The sequence below is a fragment of the Prionailurus viverrinus genome, chromosome D2, assembly GCF_022837055.1.
Source record: "Prionailurus viverrinus isolate Anna chromosome D2, UM_Priviv_1.0, whole genome shotgun sequence".
NCBI classification, from domain to species: Eukaryota; Metazoa; Chordata; class Mammalia; order Carnivora; family Felidae; genus Prionailurus; species Prionailurus viverrinus.
The window spans coordinates 11370260-11386225 of record NC_062571.1 but is presented as its reverse complement, the minus strand read 5'-3'; the positions used below and the strand labels follow the sequence as shown (position 1 = coordinate 11386225).

The 15966-nt window shown below is 42.5% G+C and overlaps 1 protein-coding gene across 1 annotated transcript in view; it reads left to right on the top strand.

Annotated features, from left to right (window-relative positions):
• Positions 1–15966, top strand: part of RYR2 (ryanodine receptor 2) — a 756803-nt gene that overhangs the window by 381807 nt on the left and 359030 nt on the right. Inside the window, exons 16-17 of the mRNA XM_047824653.1 lie at positions 1619–1754; positions 15476–15571. Of these exons, the coding sequence (XP_047680609.1) occupies positions 1619–1754; positions 15476–15571 (232 nt within the window). The remainder of the gene's footprint in view (positions 1–1618; positions 1755–15475; positions 15572–15966) is intronic.

Sequence of the window (15966 nt, the reverse complement as noted above, 5' to 3'; positions counted from 1 at the left end):
GAGACAGAGATGGCACAAGTGACAGAGGGGCAGAGAGAGAGGGAGACAGAATCCCAAGCAGGGCTTTGCTTGGAGCACAGAGCCCGGTGAGGAGCTCGAACCCAGAAAACCATGAGATCATGACCTGAGCCAAAACCAAGAGTCAGACGCTCAACCTGCTGAGCCCTCCAGGAGCCCCAGATTTAGAGAGCATCTTGCACAGTGGTATAACGCATTTTTGATTTGCTTCAAAGCTATCTTTTCATGAGCTTGTCTTTATTCATTTATTAGATCTTTAGCTTAATATTAAAAATGATGATGACAGTGCCTACCCTAAGAACTAGGATTCATTCATGCTGTTACAGGGGAGGAAAAGAAATATTTTTCCTCCACTCATCTCAGGTTTGTTGGTCGAGGCCCTGCAGATCAGAGTGACAAAAGACAGCTATGTAAGAGAAAACACGTGGAGGTTTATTAACTGGTGAACCCTGCATATCCATGGAGCACTCTGTGATGAGCAACTCAAAGGAGTGGTTAGAACTTGGGCTTGTACAGCCTCCTAACAAAAGGACAGTAAGTTTGTAGAAACCGAAGAGACAAAGGAAAGGAATTTTGAGTGTCTGGGGCAGCAAGTTGTGGGAAGGTAAATACAGATGGAAACTAATGGAAGGTGAGGGTGAGTTAGTAAAGTTTCTTAGGTAGATTCCTCTGTGAAGCCTCTGGGCTGATAAGGGTTGGGCATTGTTTCTTGTGATTAAACATCTCCCGCCCTTCCTGGTGGAGAAGAAAAAGAGAATGTTTTCTTAGTTGCCTTCAGCTCAAAATAATCCTTATGCTAGGGACACCTGAGTGACTCAGTCGGTTAGGTGACGTACTCTTGATTTTGGCTCAGGTTCATGAGTTCAAGCCCCATATCGGGCTCTGTGCCAGTGTAGGGATTCCAGTGGTTGGGATTCTGTCTCCCTCTTTCTGTCCCCCTCCCCCACTTGGTCTCTGTCTCTCAACATAAATAAAAATCAACTTAAAAAAATAATCCTTGGGGTGCCTGGTTGGCTTAGTTGGTTAAGTGTCCAACTTGGGCTCAGATCACGGTTTCGCAGTTACTGAGTTCGAGTCCCACGTTGAGCTCTGTGCGGACAGCTCAGAGCCTGGAGCTTCGGATTCTGGGTCTCCCTTTCTCTCTGCCCGTCCTCCTCCTGTGCTCGCTCGCTCTCTCGTTCTCTCTCAAAAATAAATAAACATTAAAAAGTTAAAAAAAAAATAATCCTTATGTCAACGTGGAATATTTTTTAGTGAACCTCTTTGTTTACTCATGGTAGAATACAGTTGTGATCAATTCCTTAATCTAGCAGTAAACCTTGCCCGTGCAAATATGAAGCACATATTTTGATTTTGTTCTTCTGCTTCTGAGAACAGCCCGCAGGATTTAGAAGCCACTTGCATTACTTCAAGAACGTTTTATTTCCCATGCAAATGTGTTTCTTCCTGTCATGTAAATACATGGCCTCAATTTTCTTTATGATTAACAGGCTTACTTCAAGCCAGGCATTTTTTTTTTTTTTAATTAATCAACTGAGCATCATTTCTCATCTGTGAGCAGCATCGCTGTTTCTCAGGGTAATTCTTGTTAACTTTCCAGGGCATGATCAACCTCGTGCTCGAGTGCATCGACAGGCTGCATGTCTATAGCAGTGCGGCGCATTTTGCGGACGTGGCGGGGAGAGAAGGAGGCGAGGCTTGGAAGTCGATTCTGAATTCTCTCTATGAGTTGCTAGGTAAGACGTCTGATGGTTTTCGAGGCAGCCAACGCACGCCCGTGTAGAATGATCCATAAGTTTTATGACCTGCTTCTTAATCGAGGCTCAATGTGTTTCCTGTTGTTGCACTAAATCCTAGTGATGTTTGGTATTTACATCCATCCCTGAATGTGTACCGTGCCCAGAGCAATAGATTTGTCTTCAGCATGTGGAGGGGAGACGTCAAGGGTGTAATTTGGGGGGTGAGGGGCCCCTGCATATATTTGTCAGCATATGCAGGAGATATTTCCTTTGTGATTCTGAAGTTAGTCCCCCAAGACTCCTCTTTCTCCCTCACCAGAGTCTCGTCAAGGACCTTCATCTTCCTTCCGTCCTTTTGAGATTTGTGTTTGCAACTTACATTTTTTTTAATTGTTTTTTTAACATTCATTTATTTTTGAGAGAGAGAGAGACAGATTGCAAGCCGGGGAGAGGGAGACACAGAAACCAAAGCAGGCTCTAGGCTCCGAGCTGTCAGCACAGAGCCTGATGCGGGGCTCGAACTCATGAACCATGAGGTCATGACCTGAGCCGAAGTCAGATGCTTAATTGACTGAGCCACCCAGGCTCTCCATGCGTTTGCAGCTTCTAAGTGTGCTTGACGTATGTTAAGCAACACTTGTGGTTTAGGAGCATTCCTGTCAACTGTATGCAAACATACATCCTTATTGGTTTTGGTCTGGGCTATTCCAATAGCTTCTCCATGTCTGTTGTCATGAACTATGAACTTGGAAGCTACTGAGCTGGCCTCGAATTAAGATAAAGAGGGATAGTTTGTTTCTCAAAGCAATGGACGAAGCCAAAATATCAGCATCTGGGGGCCAGTTCCCCAAACCCCACTTCTCAACAGGATAATATGAAGGGGATATTTGACATGCAGTGCGTTGAGTTACCGGTAAGGGATTGTGACTCCCAGTCAGTCATGTTGGAAATACGCTTGCCTGCCCTTTGCTTTGGGTGGAGACACCATCTCTCTCTTCCAAGGCTGCTTGCTACAAACATCTGTGAAAAGATGGCCCAAAATAAAGGTTTCAGTGGCTCATTTGTGAGACACGCAAGAGCAGGAGACCTGTGAAGAATTACCTCCCTCTCCACTCACCCTCACCCCCCACAATCCCACAGTCATCTGGTGAACTGTAGCTACTCGTCTCTTCTGTTGAGAAAATTCTCAGCTTCTCCCCTCGTTCCAGAAGGCCAAGTTTAACTTGCTTTGCCTGGTACTTGAGGCCCCGGTGAACCCTTTTAGGCTTGCCCTTGACTCTGTCCTTCCCCTTTCTCTGGCCATACCCACTTTCTCAGTATCCTGGCCACATCCACGCTTCAGGGACATTTTCCTACTCTCACCTTTCCCCAAATTCCTGTATATTCTTTGAGGCCCAGTTCACGCGTGACTTTTTTGAAGTTAATCTTGACATTTTTTTCTAAGTTTCAAGCATGATTGAACAGTTCCCTCGCCCTCTCTCTCTCCCTCTGTCTCTGCTTTCTTGGAACTCAGTATTTACTTGTTTGTAGCACTTACCACATTAGTTACAAATGTGACCATGATCTCCAGGGCAAGAAGGGCACCTTTTCTGATTTGGCCATCTCTGTCATCGTGTCTGGCACATGGCAGATACTCAGTAAATGTTGACTAATGAAACAAATCGAGTTCTGATACAGTAGGAAAGTGTGTGCGCTAAGTGGAGAAAAGAAGTCTCAAGGCATTTTTTTTCAGCAAAAAATGGGAAAGTTGTCAAAATATTTAGATATTATCTATAATCTAATTGAAACTCGCTAAAATTTAATAATACTATTTAGCAAATAGAATTCTCGTGCCTGTTCCCTTCAGGTGGCCTGTGTTCTTTGCCATAACAATTAAACACATACGGTTTGGTATTTTCAGAATAAGGGGTAATGCTGGCTAGCGTGTCTTTGAACAGGACCCAGGATATTGAGGCTTCCTAGGATTGTGGATTTATTATTTTTGGGAGACAGAGAGAGACACAGCATGATCAGGGGAGGGGAAGAGAGAGAGGGAGACACAGAATCCGAAGCAGGCTCCAGGTTCTGAGCCGTCAGCCCGGAGCCCGACGTGGGGCTTGAACTCTTGCACCACGAGATCATGACCTGAGCCGGAGTTGGACGCTTAACCGACTGAGCCACCCAGGCGCCCCCTGGGTTGATTATTTTACCCACGAAATCATTAGGGTAAGGATTTTATGGTGCCCAAACCCCTTGCAAAGTATTTCTTTGTCAGTGAAGAAATTAGAGCACGACTTTCTGCATTTGGTAGAGTCTGGAGTATGGTAGTGGTTTTGCTACCACAGTTTGACCTCTTCACTGGGTACAACGCTGGCTTTGTTTCTGTGACAAACTAGGTGTTGAGGGTGAAGAGGGGTCTAGACCTCTGTGTGTGTTTGAGGGTAGAAAGGGTTATGTGCAGAAAGGGTGCTATTGCAGACAAATCTAGGTGATGCACATCTTACTTACAGTTTCACATCAGCTCTCTCCATAGTCTGTTAGTTTTCTCTTTTCACTGGGTCCATGCGTTCCTGTATCCGTAAGTAATACAGATGGACAGAGAGAAATATAATGCATTTTTCTAAAATCATAGAAAAAGTGTCATCCGGCAAAGTCGACATTGCAGTTTTATCCTTTTGGGCCACATATCCCTCAAGCCTGTCTTCCTTTTACTTGACAGAGTTCATTGGGGATTAAGTTGGATTCTTTTAGAACCTACTGAAGGAGTAGTAATAAACTCTACAAAATGCTGGGTGGGAGCACACTCTTCGTCGGAAGTGGTTTTATGACTTAATTTTTTTTTTAATTTATTAAAAAATTTTTTAATGGTTATTATTGAGAGAGAGAGAGTCAGAGTGTGAGCAGGGGCGGGGCAGAGAGAGGGGGAGACACAGAATCTGAAGCAGGCTCCAGGCTCTGAGCTGTCAGCACAGAGCCCAATGCACGGCTGGAACCCATGAACCGTGAGATCATGACCTGAACTGAAGTCAGATTAGTTTATTTATATCAGAGGTTTGATAGGCAGTAAATATTATCTATGTTATAGATTAATATGGAGACATGAAGTATACATTTCTTAAATGTATGTATCTGTTTCCTTAATTATTTACATCCCATTTGATTAAGAAATGATTTGAGGGAGCTATTACTTAAAATTGATGTAATTAGAATTCTCTAAAACTCACATCTAAAGGAAGTTAACAGTATAGTAATCATGTATGTCGTAAGGTAATACACACTGATTTCAGACATGTGCATGTTTTCGTGGCTTTTAAACTAATTTTTTCTTGCAACAAGAGATATAAGTTCTGAATATACTTTCCCAATACACACACACACACACACACGTTCTTTTTTTTTTTTTTTAATGTTTAGTTTTGAGAGAGACTGAGACAGAACACGAGCAGGGGAGGGGCAGAGAGAGAGGGAGACACAGAATCCGAAGCAGGCTCCAGGCTCCAAGCTGTCAGCACAGAGCCCGACATGGGGCTCAAACTCACAAACTGCAAGATCATGACCTGAGCCAAAGTCAGATGCTCAACCGACTGAGCCACCCAGGCACCCCTCTCTCTCTCTTTTTTAATCTCTCTCTCCAGGGAAGCTTCTTTTTCCATTTGTTTTTCCCAAGTGTTTTGGTTTTTTTTAATTTTTTTTTTCAACGTTTATTTATTTTTGCGACAGAGAGAGACAGAGCATGAACGGGGGAGGGGCAGAGAGAGAGGGAGACACAGAATCGGAAACAGGCTCCAGGCTCTGAGCCATCAGCCCAGAGCCCGACGCGGGGCTCGAACTCTCGGACCGCGAGATCGTGACCTGGCTGAAGTCGGACGCTTAACCCACTGCGCCACCCAGGCGCCCCTTTCCCAAGTGTTTTGAATCTCTTTCCTTTTACAGTCTTCTGAAGAGGCATCCTCTGTAACAGAGACTGTGTCGTGTTGGGAAAACGTGGACTTTGAGTCCAATGGGCCTGCATTTGAATAAGATTCTCATCCGTTCAGAAAGATTAATTGAATACCTGTTATGGGAGATGCCCTAATCTGGGCAGTGAGGGACAGCTATGACCAGGATCCAATCCCTGCTCTCATGGAGTTAATGGTTGAGTAAGAGACAGAGTAAATAATAAAGCTAGCCTAGCCATGGTGCTGTGCAGCTACTGACTTTGCTGCCTTGACCATCCCAATACGTGTTGTTGTCAAATCCTATTAGTAAGTGATTAATAAAAGACTGATAAACTTGACTACGCAAAAATCAAAATGTTTATGGTGAATGATATAATTACAAAATAGAAAAAAAAACAGGTGGGGATTTTATAAAATATGCCACCTGTGTGAAAGACAAAGGCCCAGTTCCTATCATGTGTAGAGCTTTCATAAATCCATAAGGAAAGGACATACCGCTTAATAGAAAAACAGACAAAAGATGGGGACAGGTAGTTGCCAGAGCAATAAATAAAATAATAAAAGATATTCAACGTGACAAATAACTGCAAATGAAAATGATAAAGATCATTTTTCACTTAGGAGATGAGCACAGATAAACAATTTGATAATACTCATTATTGGGGGAAATGTTGGGTAGTGTGTTTCTTTCTGGTGGGGGTGCAAATTGATGGAATTTAAAAAACCAAACAAACTCCGGTTGGCAGTATACATAAAACTTTAAATGTATTTCCTTTTACTCTAGGAATTCTACTTTAAGAAATGTATTCTAGAGATATATTTGTACAAGTGTGGAAAGGAGGTCCACTGCAAAATTGTTTATAAATTGCATAAAATTGAGAGCAATTTTTCTATCAACAGGGGATTGGTTCCATAAGTAATAGTGTAGTACTGTGTTATTGAAAATTGAGATAAACGTATCATCAGGAAAACCATATAAAATACGCCAGATGGCTGTTCTTTTTTAGCATGGCCATCTAGGATATGGTATTGAGTGAAAAAAAGCGAGATGCTTGCTGTAGTAAGAATAAGATTACTGTATTAACATTAAGATTCCAACTGCCTTGCATTAGAGATATGTAGAGAAAGATACATTCTTGTACACACTGGACACTTAAGGAAGGATGCACAGAGAAGGGCTAGGTGGCTGCTTCTCAGGAGACAGGACTTCTGCTTTCCTGCGTGTTCCATTGGATATTTATTCTATTTACACACATTACTTTTATAACTGAAAAGAGTCGTTAATGTAAATGGCACAGTCCTACACAACTGAGGATGAAAGGGAAAGCTAGTAAATTAATTCCAGTCGAGTGAAGAAACAGACTATTTACGTTAGTGCATGCATCTAAAGGGGCTCTCTCTCTCTTTTTTTTTAATGTTTATTTATTTTTGAGAGATAGAGCGTGAGTGGGGGAGGGGCAGAGAGGGGCAGAGAGAGGACGACACAGACTCAGAAGGAGGCTCCAGGCTCCGAGCTGTCAGCACAGAGCCCGATGCGGGGCTTGAATCCATAAACCGTGAGATCATGACCTGAGCTGAAGTTGGACGCTTAACCAACTGAGCCACCCAGAGACTCTCTTTCTTTTTTAATGTTTATTTATTTTTAAGAGAGAGAGGGAGACAGAGCACAAGTGTGGGAGGGGCAGAGAGAGAGGGAGACGCAGAATCCGAAGCAGGCTCCAGACTCTGAGCTGTCAGCACAGAGCCCGACATGGGGCTTGAACTCACGAACCGCGAAATCATGACCTGAGTCGAAGTCGGATGCCCAACCGACTGAGCCACCCAGGCGCCCAAGAGGCTCTTTTTCAATATACACATGGTAGGTTCTCTGGTGGGTGTTCGGGGTACACAGAGCGATGAGAGATTTTGTGGTTTAACTGTCCCTTTGACTACTCTTGATTTTCTGTTTTTGTTGTCATGAACACTGATTCCATGATTAGAAAAAAATATATAATCTCATGTTGACTTAAGAACCATCTGCTGCCAGTAATTTTCACTGAAGTCAGTGTAATCAGAAGATAAGTGGCCGTCTGTATGTGAGTGGATACTTCAGTGTGGCTGTGAAAGCCTCAGATCTGTAGCAGTATCTGGAGGTGATAAGATATTTACATCTCAGTGTTCTTTTTTTTTTTTTAAGTTCATTTATTTATTTTGAGAGAGAGAGAGAGAGAGAGTGAGCGAGCGAGCAAACAGAGGCTGGGTGGGCAGAGGGAGACAGAGGGGGAGACCAAGCAGGCTCTGTACTGTCAGCGTAGATCCCAGTGCGGGGTTTGAACTCACGAACCCTGAGATCTTGACCTGAGCCGAAACCAAGAGTCAGACTGACTGAGCCACCCAGGTGCCCCTCACTGTCCTTCTTTACCCAGGTATCAGGAAGTGTGGCCCAAGTGTCATTAACTCCAAGTCTGTTAAGCTTCCTTCCCATGCTTCCAGCTAGGTAGACACTAGGTCCCGTCGTAGACTTTGGTGTGAAATAAGCCACCTTCTTTTTCTTCAGCAGGTTTATTTAGCATGGAGAGAGCAGGTGGGAATGATAATCTATAACAATTTTAAAATTTGACACACATACTTAATATGCGTTGTAGGTGGAGAACGACAGAGGCAGACTGATGAGCCCGCCTCCTGGAGGGAGTGGAGTGTTCCAGAAACACCAATATTCATAGTTTGAAAGCATTGCCATGGCTGGCTTTCATACGTCTTTTCTGAAATCCACACAATTAATCTGCAGGAGGCTTGCAAGCCAGGATGATTTTCTAAAGATGTTTGAGAAATGGCTCTTTGGCAAACCCTCCCAATGAATACTCATTTAACGAAGGTTCAAAGTATGAAACAAATAGGATAGGCTGCAGCCCGTTTAGGGAGGCAGAAGTTACCAGCTTTTCAAAGCCTTTAACACTTGGAAAGGGCACAGAGATCAAGGATTTTGGCACACCCAGAGCATTTTCCCGGTGTCGTAATGAGGCAGATCTTCCTAAATGTCGTAAAACACTGGGGGAAGGTAGTCAAGAGTTGGAAAAGGAGGGCATCGGTTTCAAACATGCTCATACTGGGTAGTATTCTGGCATCTGTGCATACGGGTGTTCCTGTGTCATCCTCCAGGAAATCCTGAAAGACATTTTATAAACAACATTTTCTACTCTGTAATAATCTCGTGTCTATGAAATGACAATGAGAATTCCATTGCCATTTTTAATGGAAATTCATTTTGTAACCTATTTTGTGAGATACTTACTTGTTTTTTATTAAAAAAATTTTTTTTAATGTTCATTGTATTTTTGAGGGAGAGAGAGCGAGCGAGCGAGCAGGAGTGGGGGAAGAGCAGAGAGAGGGAGAGAGAAAGAGCGAGACACGGAATCCGAAACAGGCTCCAGGCTCTGAGCTGTTGGCACGGAGCTTGACTCGGGGCTCGAACTCACAAACCGCGAGATCACGACCTGAGCAGAAGTCAGAGCTTAGCTGACTGAGCCTCTCAGGCACCCCGAGATACTTTCTAATCTGTTGATGTTGACCGAGACCCCTCCTCCTAATCTCTTCTAGAGCAGGGGTTCAGGCAGAAAGAGACTGGTGGGGAGCAGCATCGACTGGCCCTGAGCGTGGACTCTGGAACTGAAATTGCCTGTGAGGCATTGGCCCCAGTATGAGCTGTGCCAGCAGGAACACACGGCTGTCTCCCCTCTCCGTGTCTTCCACCAGCCAGCTGTTCGACTGCCTCCTGATGAGGGTAGAGAGGGAGGAGAGAACATAGCCTAGTTTTTCTTGGTTGTGTGGCTGCCCGATCTCTGGCTCTGGCCAGAAGGTTAAAGCTGTCCTCCTTGGTGGGGGGGGAGTGGAACAGCTGGCAGGGGGTGGGAGCTGCCTTTCTCTGGGGGGCATGTCAGATGCCTTTAGCCAAGGCCCTGCTCACGGGACAGGACAGCTGCAACTCTGTTCTCAGGTGGCTGTTTGCGGCTCCTTGCTCGGCCATGCGTGTCTAGTAGCCTGCCTCCAGCCTCTTTCTCCTGAAGTCTTCCTGCTGCTCCTGATGGCTGTACTGAGTAGACTCAGAATGAGTCCACAGAGATGCTCTTCCCCCAGGATCCATGAGAAGTGCTCACGCATTCTTGGCCCAACACAGTCATCGAGACCCATCCATGCAAAACACTGGGTCAGTGCCTCTCCCACCTCGTCCACTTCCTAGGCAGGCGGTCTTCAAACCTGAGTTCGCACGGTCCCCCAATGGCAGGGATGCCTCCTTAGGCTCTCCAAGAAGTTTCTGTGGCACAGCACTCTGAGATTTGTCAACGGCATTCTCGAGTTTTTGTGTGTTTGTGTATTTTTGTTTTTTAGGCTTTTCAGGATTTAGGAGCAACCACTTGTTAATCTGAAAATTTTAAATATCTTTGTGGATTCTAGTTCTTTGGTCCCTCGTTTGCCTATGTTATTAACCGTTCACTTGGTATTTCCATACTTTGCATGTAAGCTCCAAAAGAGAACCTCATTTGATTTCCTGCTATATCTCTTACTCCCAGAACAGCACCCGATGCAAAGTAGGTAATCACTGTTTGTTCAGTAAATTTTAAAAGTGAGAGCACTCTTGGAAGATCTTTGCATCTTAACCTGTCTGTAGTTTTCTGATTCTCCAAGTATTTTGAGAAGTTGAGTCTTAGAGTTTAAAGACACTAAAGCATGGGGACACAGCGATGTTACAAAACGAATAAGAGATGCAGAATGGAGTCTCTTTGACATCAATCATTTTTCGGTGGATGGCCAATATTACTTGCATTTCATATTCTGGCTGCATAAAAGTTGAGAGGTTTAGTTAGTTATTCAACATGAAAAAATGTGATAAAAGAAAAAAAGGTAGAAACTACGTTTAAAACATAACCACCCATTTTAGCATATAACCTTTTCAAAATATTTCTTTGGGCACCTGGGTGGCTCAGTCGGTTGAGCGTTCGACTCTTGATTTCAGCTCAGGTCATGACCTCCCGGTCGTGAGATCGAGTCCTGCGTTGGGCATGGAGCCTGCTTTGGATTCTCCCTCTCTTTCTCCCTCGACCCCTCCCCCATTCATGTTCGCTCTTGCTCTCTCTCTCTCTTTCTTTTTCTCTAAAATTAAAAAAAATTAGGAGCTCGGTTGGCTAAGCGTCAGACTTCGGCTCGGGTCATGATCTCACGGTGTGTGAGTTCGAGCCCTGTATCAGGCTCTGTGCTGACAGCACCAAGCCTACTTTGGTGTCTCTCTCCCTCTCTTTCTGCCCCTCCCCAACTCGTGCTTTCGCTCTGTCTCAAAAATAAATAAAAACATCAAAAAAATTAAAGATAAATAAAAACATTTCTGTGAATCTCTATAACATTATACACATATAAAACACCTCACACACCCACATGCACACACATACAATAATAGCATGATGTGTTCACACCCATGCACATCCCGCATCACTGTGACATCAGTTGTGGCCCTCTGCTCCTGAAGGCTTAGGTAGCTCAGTCCAAATTCCAATTTTGGGGATTGAGACAAGCTCAAGGCTTCGGTCTGATGTCTCTACGTTTTGGGGGATTATTTGGATACGTTGTTTTCCATTTCATGCTTCTTCATTATCATCTGTTGTCTCTCCAGGGTTATGTAGTACCTTGGCGTGCTGAACTTCACCTCCTTACAGGTGCATGCAAACTGCCATTCGTATTGACCGTTTGTGATTGTTTTGGGATGGAAGTTGTTGTGACTCCAGAGGGAGTCCTTGTGAAGGAAAACGTCACGGAGCATGATCCTTTCTTCCTCCTGGCTCCATTCATGTTCCTTTCTGTTTTAAAATAAGAAAATGTCCCCTTTGGATGCAGGATAGCAGTCCTACCCTTATCAATGTTCCTTAAGGTCTCTGTTTTCTGTCTCAGGAACTTATCAGGATATAGTTCTCAAAGAAGCAGCTCTCATTTTCCAAGAAATATTCTGAAAAAAACACCATTTTTCCATGCTTTGCACATACTTATACATGTATACATATACATTGAATATACGCACTTCTCAAAAATGAGATCATACGACCAATATTCTATAGCATTTGTTTGCACCTGTCTTCTGTATTGGGGCATCTCTTCTTGGCAGTAGCTGTAACCCTTCACCAGGTTTTAGTGGACATATACTACCCTACTGAAGGGTAGGGTAGTGCACCCTCAGACTGTTTCCAGTATTTTGCTCTTATAAACTGTATCATGACGAACTTTCCTATAATTCTCAGCACGGCTTTCAATTACTTTGGAAACTCACTTAACTGATTTCTTCTTAACTAACTTGATGAACTGTAAGATTTTACCCTCCGTTTATCTGTAAGCCATGTTACATACCTGCACACATGCACCTACCCACACACTGATAATGTTCAGGAGGCACTTGATTTTATGGAGTTTAATTGTTTTCATTAGAAATATATATATTTTTTCAGAGTCTATTGAGATCATCACATTTCATCTTGGACTTATTGACAGACATCCTAACACATTTCTGTCTCATTGGAGGAATGAACCCCTACTTGAGTTAATGTTGCTAATGCATTGCTGAATATGATTTGGAAATACTATCCTTATAGAAGATATTTGGATTTGTATTTGTAATTAAGAGTTCCCTCTAGTTTTCTTATATGCATACTTTCCTTGTTGGGTCTTGATATCAAAGTTATACTGTCTTTATAAAATAATTAGGGAGGCTTCCTTAGTTTCTTTAAAATAGTGTAGTTTAGAAATCACTTTTTTTTCTTGAATACAGAAAAAAGTTTTTGGTCTTTGACATACTTCTCAATATCAATCATGCTTTATTTTTCAATTTAGATTTTTCTTCTTTGGGTCAGTTTTGGTGGAAAAAAAGTATACATATGCATAATTGGAAACCATTCTTTTTCCTAGATGTTTCAGAGTTCTGGTACAGAGATACAGTGACTGTGTTTATAATTCCTGTTTATTCTTAATTTTTTTCTTTTTCCTTCATGATTAAAGCAGTTGATATTTAGCTTATATTCAAAAAAAATTCCTGGCAGTGCCTGGGTGGCTCAGTCGGTTAAGTGTCTGACTTTGGCTCAGGTCCTGATCTCATGGTTCATGAGTTCGAGCCCTGCATCAGGCTCTGTGCTGACAGCTCGGAGCCTGGAGCCTGCTTCGGATTCTGTGTCTCCCTCTCACTCTGCCTCTCCCCTGTTCACGCTCTGTCTCTCTCAAAAATAAATAATCATTAAAAAAAAAAATCTTGATGTTGTGGATTAATTTTACCATTTTAATTTATTACATAGATCACATTTTCTATTTCTAATATTCTTTTTGGCTATTTATTTCTTTTTCCTATTTTACTTATATTTTTTGATGTTCTCTCTTACATTTTGAAAGGCTGTTTAATTAACACGTTTCACCCTGCTGCTTACCAGTGGCAGTGGTTAATTTTTGAGTACAGTTTTGACCATAGACCACTGATTTTATTAGGTAACATTTCTGTTTTTGCTATTTACTAGATATTCTGTAATTGTGGTATTGATTTGTTACTGACTCAAAAATTATCAATGAGAGAGTTTAAATTATTAAGTGGCTGAGTTTTATTTTTGTTTCTACTTTTCTTACTAATTTCTAGTTTTGTTACGTTGTTGTCAATGGGCTATACCAACATGGGATATGCCATTTCTGTTTGCAGTAAATGTTTTTAAGTTTACTTATTTACTTTGAGAGAGTGTGAGCAGGACAAGGGTGGAGAGAGAGGGAGAGAGAGAGAATCCCCACCGTCGCCAGTGCAGAGGCTGATGCAGGGCTCAAACTCACGAACCGTGAGATCAGACCTGAGCCCACATCTGACACTTAACCGACTGAGCCACGCAGTCACTCAGCTGCCCTGTGAGCCACGCAGCCACTGCTGCCCTGTGTGTGCAGCAAATTTAATGAAGGTTTTTTTCTGTGTGTGGCTTTATGATTTTCTTTGATGTTTCATGGTTTATTAAAAGGGCTGATTTTTATGTTGTAGCTTCTTCAAGAATCACCTTATCTCTAACATCTGTCTTTTAAAGAAAACATTTACTATCTTCAGGTTTAAAAACCAGAGGTAAAATTAAAAGAGTGAGTTAAATTTTAAACAAATGAGACTCTGTAAAGATTCAGAAACCTTACCCTATACCCTCCCTCAGTGGCTGTTGTTGTAAGTCATGAACAGATATCCTAATGGGTTAAAATTAGAAATCCTGCTGAGCACATTGGACTCCTTACTTTTTATGACACCTCATCCTTGACACTTGTCCCTGGCACTTGTCACTTGTGTGTGTGTGTGTGTGTGTGTGTGTGTGTGTGTGTGTGTGTTGGCTCTTGCTGGGCCTCTGGTCCCAGAGCGAGAGAGGAGTCTAAGTAATTAAGCGCATCATTGTTTACTCTTTGTGCAAATGTCCTGCGGCTCTGTGCATAGAGCTCTTCTCCTACAGTTGTAAGAATAGACCTTCCTGTCTTTGCTGTCACTGTTTCTTTTCTTACTCTCAGGTCAGGTACCAACTTTTAGTTTATGTGACAGAAGTCTAACATTAATTATGCTCTGTCACCACAGGGGCTCTGAAACTTGTGTTCTTCAGACTGCTTCCTGGCACTAGCAGAGTTTAAATAGTGATTGTTGGGGCGCCTGGGTGGCTCGGTCGGTTAAGCGGCCGACTTCGGCTCAGGTCATGATCTCACGGACCGTGAGTTTGAGCCCCGCGTCGGGCTCTGTGCTGACAGCTCAGAGCCTGGAGCCCGTTTCAGATTCTGTGTCTCCCTCTCTCTCTGCCCCTCCCCTGGTCATGCTCTGTCTCTCTCTGTCTCAAAAATAAATAAACGTTAAAAAAAATAAAAAAATAAATAAATAGTGATTGTTTTCTTATGGCGACATCTTTTTCCCATTAAATGTCCTATTCTGTCACCATCTCACCGACCATTTGTAGACAACTGTAGTTTCTGAACAATCTCATTAATTAACCTAAAATATTCACCAGATTTGCTTTGAAAGAATGGCATAATTTTGAATCATTGGAAGTTTTAAATGGATTACGTACATTGGATTGAAGGAGATCCTCAAGGTCGCGTAGGAGTTTCATAGAAGATGGTTTCTTTTGTCAAAGGTGTGTCAGAAACAGTAGGTTAAACACAGTTAGGACAGGCAATTTGATGGCATGTCAGAATCCTTCAAATGCACGGTGGTGAATCTTTTTTAAAGGAGAAGTGGAGATACAGGGGGAAAGCAGAAGGTTTCAGACTTACTAGTCATCTACCCTCCCATCCTTTTCTCCAGGTAACTTTTTAATTAATTGTATCTGTCTATGTCCCTATTACAGTTACCGAGTTGTATCTCCTAGTATTTTGTGCTCCATTTTCAGGAAAACTGGTGTGCTCTTAACTTCTTCATTATAGAGGTGAGAATGTTGAGCTCTAGGGAAATTAAATGATTTAATCTCCTGGCTAATTAAATGCAAAGAGTATTAGAGCCCAGGTGAGGCAACTCCCAGGACACTGGTTTTTCCATTATCCTTTATTATTTCCTCCCAATATGAAATGTAACTTTCTTCAAGATGTAGTCTTTCTAATGAGCTGTGTTTTGTTTCAGTCCCTATTAATAAATATCAATTCTTTTAAAAAAATATCTGTTTTGTCCATGTAGGTGTGTCTATATATTTATGTTTTAAGCCAAAGCATTTTCTTCTTGATCCACCATTTTAGGGCCACTAGCAACTTCCCTTGCATTTTAACCTGGAAAATCACATAACTGTGAAGTCTGCCCTTTTTCTCTTGCAGCGGCTCTAATTAGAGGAAATCGTAAAAACTGTGCCCAATTTTCTGGCTCCCTGGACTGGTTGATCAGCCGATTGGAAAGACTGGAAGCTTCTTCTGGTATGTTTTCTGATTATCTCCTTGTCATGATATATCATTCCTATTTTCTCCTGTTTTATGTCCTTTAAGACATAAAAGAAAATTGAAGATAAAAACAGAGCATCGGGTGCAATGTAAGTGTTTTCCTTTTAGTAGGTTGAAGGTTTTACTTATTGATAAAATCGTTTTTTTTTAAAAGTTTATTTATTTTGAGAGAGAGAGAGAAAGAGAGAGTCAGCAGCAACAGCCAGGGAGGGGCAGAGAGAGAGGGAAAAAGAGAATCCCCAAATAGGCTCTGTGCTGTCAGCACACAGAACCCAGCGTGGGGCTCGATCTCGTGACCATCAGATCGTGACCTGAGCTGACATCAAGAGTCGGACACTTAGCCAGCTGAAACACCCAGGTGCTCCAGTCGT